The following is a 6,163-nucleotide window of genomic DNA, read 5'->3' as shown; positions in this document are numbered from 1 at the left end:
GATCGCGTGGCGCCTCTCCCCACCGCGGCCCCGCCCCCTCCGCGCGCCGCGCGCGCGCCGCCCCGCCCCGTCCAATCAGCGGCGAGGCCCCGCCTCCGCGCGGAGACCCCGGGGGCGGGGCGACGAGGGCAGCGCATGCGCGCGAGGCGGGCGGGAAGGCGCGGGCGGAAGGGGGGCGGAGCCGCGGCGGGGCGTGGCGGGGCCCGCGCGGGCGCATGCGCGGGGTGGCGGCGGGGCGGAAGCGGGCGCGGGCGCGCGCGGCCCCTTTCCGGCGGCGCGGGCGGAGGGAGCGGCGCGCGGGGCCCTCAGGTACGGCCGGGACGCTCCCGGGCCATCGCGGCCACTCCCGGCGCTCCGCGGCGCTCCCCGGCCTTCAGGATCCTCCCGCCGCTACCGCGCCGGCACCCATGAGCTGAGGCGCCGCGGCGGGAGCCGAGGCAGGAGCGGGCGGAGCCGCCGCCGCGGGCCCGGCGGAGCAGCGGAGCCGCCTCCCCGCCGCCCCATGCGCGGCCCGCGCTGAGCCCCGCCCGCCCTTCCCCGCCGGGCCGGCGCTCGCCCTCTCGCCCTCCCTTGGATGCCGCCGAGATGGGCAAGGTGCTGTCCAAGATCTTCGGGAACAAGGAGATGCGGATCCTGATGCTGGGGCTGGACGCGGCCGGCAAGACCACGATCCTGTACAAGCTGAAGCTGGGCCAGTCGGTGACCACCATCCCCACCGTGGGCTTCAACGTGGAGACCGTCACCTACAAGAACGTCAAGTTCAACGTGTGGGACGTGGGCGGCCAGGACAAGATCCGGCCCCTGTGGCGGCACTACTACACGGGCACGCAGGGGCTCATCTTCGTGGTGGACTGCGCCGACCGCGACCGCATCGACGAGGCGCGGCAGGAGCTGCACCGCATCATCAACGACCGGGAGATGCGGGACGCCATCATCCTCATCTTCGCCAACAAGCAGGACCTGCCCGACGCCATGAAACCCCACGAGATCCAGGAGAAACTGGGCCTGACCCGGATCAGGGATAGGAATTGGTATGTGCAGCCCTCCTGTGCCACGACGGGGGATGGACTCTACGAAGGGCTGACGTGGTTAACGTCCAATTATAAATCCTAATGGGAGAGGAACTATTTAGTCTACAAAGAATTAAAGAAACAAAACAAAAAAAAATTAAACAAAAAAAAAAGAAACAAAAAAAAATTAAAATAACCCACGTGGCTTTCCAGAAGAATGATTCTCTACTGAAAAGTAAAAACAAAACCGCATCCATAGGATTATGATCACCTTTCTCCAGTTGCCACCCTTTCCTCCTGCACCCTTGGCTGGATTCCTGTTCTAACTCCTCCTGCTTGGCGTTAGGATGCTCTAACCTCCGAATGTGACACGAACACAGGCACTAGATGCTATGGCAGACTTCCAGCAAACAGGGGAAGGACACATTATAGACTTGCTAAGTAACTTTTTGGTTTTGTTTTTGTTTTTTTCCTTTTTCCTCTCGTTAGCCCTTTGCTGGTTTGATTATTTTGGGGGATGTTGGGGGAGGGGATCCATTTTCAGTGTATGCTTTCTGGGTCTACTTTTTTGATTATATATATTTTTTTTCTCTCTCTTCTCTCACTTTGCTGTAGATTGCTACTTTTTTGCATTCTTGCAGGATATGTTGCTAGGTCGACTTCATCTAGTAAACTGAAAATTGTTGCTTAAAATCAAACTGCAGTCTGTCTTTTTATATTGAGGACTTTTTTTTTTAAAAAAAAAAGTTCTGTTAATCTGTAACTAAACAGTGACTCAGTCTGGCTCCACGGCTCAGGCTAACGAGGGGAATTCTTGCCTGCAGTGGCAGAGAGTGGGAATTCCACTGTAACGTGTTCAAAGTGCGTGTCGGGCGCTGGGAAATGTAAGAACTGCTTTGGAATGTCAGCTGGGAAGTTCTGACCCATACATCATGCATGAGGAGGGATGCAAAACCAGCTCCCCACACCACAGAGCAAACAAGGCATGAGCGATGCTATAGTTCCAGGGCAGGCACTGGGCAGGTTTTTTGTCTTAAATGAGGTTTAGTTGCAGTTTTTTACTCCTTGGTGTCGGTCCTCGGGCCGAGGCTCTTTCCAGCAGATGCAGCAATAAAATGTTGCAATGAGTTTGACTTTAAATCAGATGTTTTGGCAAAAGTCCAGCTCTGACTTGCCTCTCGCTCCCATCTCAAGGCAGCTGGAGACACCTAAACCTTGAAAGAGTCCTGTTTCTTTCCAACCGACAGGAGGAAATTGTTGTTATTATTATTATTGTTCTTTTTCCGTGCTGGAGCCTTGCGAAGGGGCGAGTTCCGAGCCGAGCTCTGCTCGAGCCCGGGGATTCTGACATCAGGAATGGCCATTTTGAGGAAATCACTGCTTGCTTTGGTTTTCCAAGCCCGGACTGAGCTCCTGCGAGCGGCTGGAGCCTCCTGCCCGTGTCCCGGGGGCTGCTGTGGTCCTGTAGGAAAGGGAACTATGTTGGATGTCTGAGGCCCATTGAGGAACTGCTAATGAGAGCGGGGAGGGGAGAGAGAGAGAATCGACGCTGAATGTAAACTTCCATAATTAGTTCTTAAAGGGCAGAGCAGCTCGTTAGCCATGTCACAGCCTGTAGCTGGGACTGGCCAATCAAAAACCCCACCCAGAGCGAGTATTTGCATAAAAACTCAATCAAGTATTAATTAACGCTGGGTGCACAAACTGTTAAAGCAGCTGGTTCTTATTCAGCCTTAAGGATTAACTTCAGATTTCCTCGAGGAGTTAAAACTCCGTTGGGGAATTCTAGGAATGTATGCTACAAAACCAGAAGAAAATGGCTTTTATTTTCCATTTTTTCCTTAATTGTGTTCTCTTTTCAAGAATATAAGTTTTACATGGAATTGGGGGCATTACACTACATTGCTGCAGTGGTGACTCTGCATGCTGAGTACCTTGTACATGGAGCTCTTACCAAAGATGTATGGGAAGATAAAAATACTGAATTCACTTCTGAAATCCAATGCTTTGGAGCACTTCAAAGTCCTTTTAGAGTATGGTTCCAAAAAAAAAGACTTTTCTGGATGTGGGTTGCAAATGGGACTGGATGGGTTCTTGGTGCTAGAAGATAGAGCATTGATGGACTTGGTGAATTGTAGAGAGTCTGCAGAAGCTTAATGTAGAAATAACTCTTCCATCTCAGCCCTAAAGAAGAGGAAGCGAGATTAGTTTATTTTAATCCAAGGCTTTTTGCCGTTGGAATATCATTGCTCTATTTTCTAGCTTTTATTTTTCTTTTTCTGTTGCTGTAACTTAATGAACAGTGTGGTGGTATAAAAACTTAAAATTACAACAATATGGTTACTGTTTTCTTCTGGAGCATCAATAAAATAGCCAAGCACAAAGTAAATGCCTAAACTGGAAAACTTGAAGCTCTATTAATGGTTCTTGAACTTTCTTAAACCTATTCTCAGTCGACATGAAAACTTCAACACCTTCATTTTTTGTCTGAGTTGGTTTCCTGTGTTTCCAAGCGCTGGGGCAGCCTTTGCATTAAGTTGATTTTGCAATTTTGTATCCCCTTAGAAGTAACTTTGTAATTCTGATTTGTAGGTGAAAGGAAATTGCTTTTGCTTCTGGATTTTTAAAAATTATTTTTTGGGTGGGGGGGAGTGGGGAGGAAGAGATGGGGGAGAAAAAGTTACTGGAACGTGTGGCAGAGCCGTCAGAAACAAACGGCCGTGGCCACCGAACAAAAACCCACAGGTTTCACTTCCAACACGTCCTTTCTAGGCTGTAGCTGGACCTCAGCACGAGGGAGTGGCTGTCAGTAGGATAAAGTGGGAATTCTGTACCAAACAAACCAGTCTGGAATTCCAAGTGCATCGATTTGTGTTCGTGTGAATTTATGGAGTAAGTTTTAAATGGCGTTCAATCGTGTCCGACCAAGTGACTGAGTTTGTGGCCTGTGATCTCCCTGACTGAAGTACCCAGGAATTTTGTGTTCTCAATATGGCTGTAGTGTTGGTAAAGAACTAATAAGCAGAAAATAAAGCAATTATACAGCGGAGCTCTCCTGGTATGTTACTTGTATTGAATTCTGAGAGAAGCAGAGAGGGGCAATCTGGTGCCGGACTCGGGCGCTGTGCTGGCATAAAGAGGGCTCTGTTCTGGATCTCCCAGACTGGAAGCCTGGCTGCAATTCCTTTGAGAGTTAGATGAGAGACTAGAAGTGGAAAAGGAGGATGCTGCTCTAATATTCCCACTTGAGCAAACTTTATTGTCAGGGTTCTCCAGCCTCGGTGCCAGCCCCACCTAACTCGGGAAGGTGAGGGCAGGGAGGGGCTGTCCCTGCCGTGTTCCAGGGAGGAAATTCCCTGGAAAGGGCAGCACGAGGCCGGTGTGGAACACAGGGATGGACAAAGGGGCTGATGAGTGACTAGGGGTGCTTGTGGAGTGACAGATGTGACGTTGGGACTCGCTGGTGCCTGAGTAGGACTCGAGTGAGCTGATGAAAGGACTTGGGCAGGTGCTGGGGCTGCGGGGGGGGCTGGGGAGCAGTGGGATATGGATCCTGTGACAGCTGCCATCCCCTGGGACAGGCAGCGGGGTCACAGCCAGAGCTCTGCTGGCAGAGGGCACAGCCAGGGCTCTGCTCCGAGGCCGCTTCCACAGCTGCAGGTGCCAGGCCAGGTGTCAGCCCTGGAACTGCCTCCTTGCTGCAAAGCTTTGGGAATGCTCACGAGGAACATTACCTGCTCTAGTGAGCAGCATCCCAGCCTATGGAACGAGCAGAACTTTGAGGTCCCTTCCCACCCAAACCATTCCATGATTCCATGATTGTCCAGCCAAGTAGGTGCAGGGGCCATGGGGTTCACTAGGGAGCCTTCCCCTCCTAGGGTGTTCAGGCTGTGCCTGGCTGTCAGACCAGGGTGTGGCTGTGTAAATGAACTTACTCTGAGTTAATTAAACTCCCCGGAGCTGGGAGACAAGCAGGGGAACCGGTGTCTCTCTGGCTGTGGCAGTGAGTCACATTTCAAAATGCCGGCGCTTATCGCATCCCATCGGAGCGCGGTGAGCCCGGAGCACGCCGTGACTCAGCCCCCAGCAGGGCTCTGCCCCCAGTCACAGGGCCCTGTCCTCATGGACAGGTCTTGGAAAAACTCTGCCCACCATTCCTAATTGGAAATTATCCCTGTTAATGCATGTCCTCCCAAAGGAATGTGTCTCACTTTAAAAATGTTGTCGGAACAGCTGGCGCAAGGGCTGGGAGAGCCTGGGGAGCTGAGGTGATCTCCCTTCTCACTGGGCTTTGGGAATGGGACAAAAGGGACTGCCAGGAGCAGAGAACTTGCTGTGGATGTGGATGTGGAAGCAGCCTCAGTGTGAGCTCTGTGACTCAGACTTCCCTCTAATACACGGCTGTGCTTTTATCTTGGATTTGCTTTTAATATCTGTCCAACCTGACAGCTCACTGTGGGCAATCTGAAATCCCCTCAGCTTTGGTGCTTTCTGGAAGTTCAAATAAAAACTTTCCCCTGGTCTCGTGGGGAAGCATCAGCTCCCAGGGGCTGTTGGTGAGTGAGTGTCAGCCCTGCTGACTGCCTCAGTTCCTCTTTGAGGTCCTGCCTGTGCTCGTATTTCGGAATTACATCTGAGCAAAGGCTCTCAGGGCTTCAGGAGCCCCACAATCCATCTCCCTTCCAAAAGTGGGAGCACCCCAAGAGCACCAGGGTGTCACTTGCACCCTGAGTCAGCTCTGGAAGGTGCAGGGTGAGTCAGAGCCCCAGCAGCTCTGTGGAGGGTGGTTTGTACAGGCGGGAAATGGGGTGTGCTGGGGGTTGTCCAGGAAGTGGCTCTGCTCTTGCTTAAGAACAGGTATCTCTGGCCTCCTGCAGAAAGGAGGGGGAAAAAAGTCAAGATGTGAGTCACTGCTGAGTGTCACAGTGGTTTAACAGGCTCTGGGCCCTGCTTTGCCTCAAGTTTTCCCTTCCAGAGGCTGCACTTCACTCCTCTGTTCCTGGTTTTTTTAGTTGTGTCTTCCAAGACAGCTTTAGTTAGGAAAAATGCTTCAGCAGGGTTTGATGGGTGTCCTGTGAGATGGAAATTGGTGATGCTTGGAAATTGGTAGCACTTAGAACACTTTGTTTTCCTTAGGAGTTTTCAGGTGAGAG

At 52.1% G+C, this 6,163-nt stretch overlaps 1 protein-coding gene across 1 annotated transcript; it reads left to right on the top strand.

Moving 5' to 3' along the window:
- Window positions 1-237: 237 nt before the first annotated feature.
- Window positions 238-4,059, top strand: ARF6 (ADP ribosylation factor 6). Its single transcript, XM_018907034.3, has one exon. The coding sequence runs from the start codon at window positions 586-588 to the stop codon at window positions 1,111-1,113; it is 528 nt and encodes a 175-aa protein (XP_018762579.1). The 5' UTR covers window positions 238-585; the 3' UTR covers window positions 1,114-4,059.
- The last annotated feature ends 2,104 nt before the right edge of the window (window positions 4,060-6,163 follow it).

The sequence above is a fragment of the Serinus canaria genome, chromosome 5 (assembly GCF_022539315.1).
Source record: "Serinus canaria isolate serCan28SL12 chromosome 5, serCan2020, whole genome shotgun sequence".
NCBI lineage: Eukaryota > Metazoa > Chordata > Aves > Passeriformes > Fringillidae > Serinus > Serinus canaria.
The sequence above is the reverse complement of the archived record's forward strand: the minus strand, read 5'-3'. Positions and strand labels throughout refer to the sequence as shown.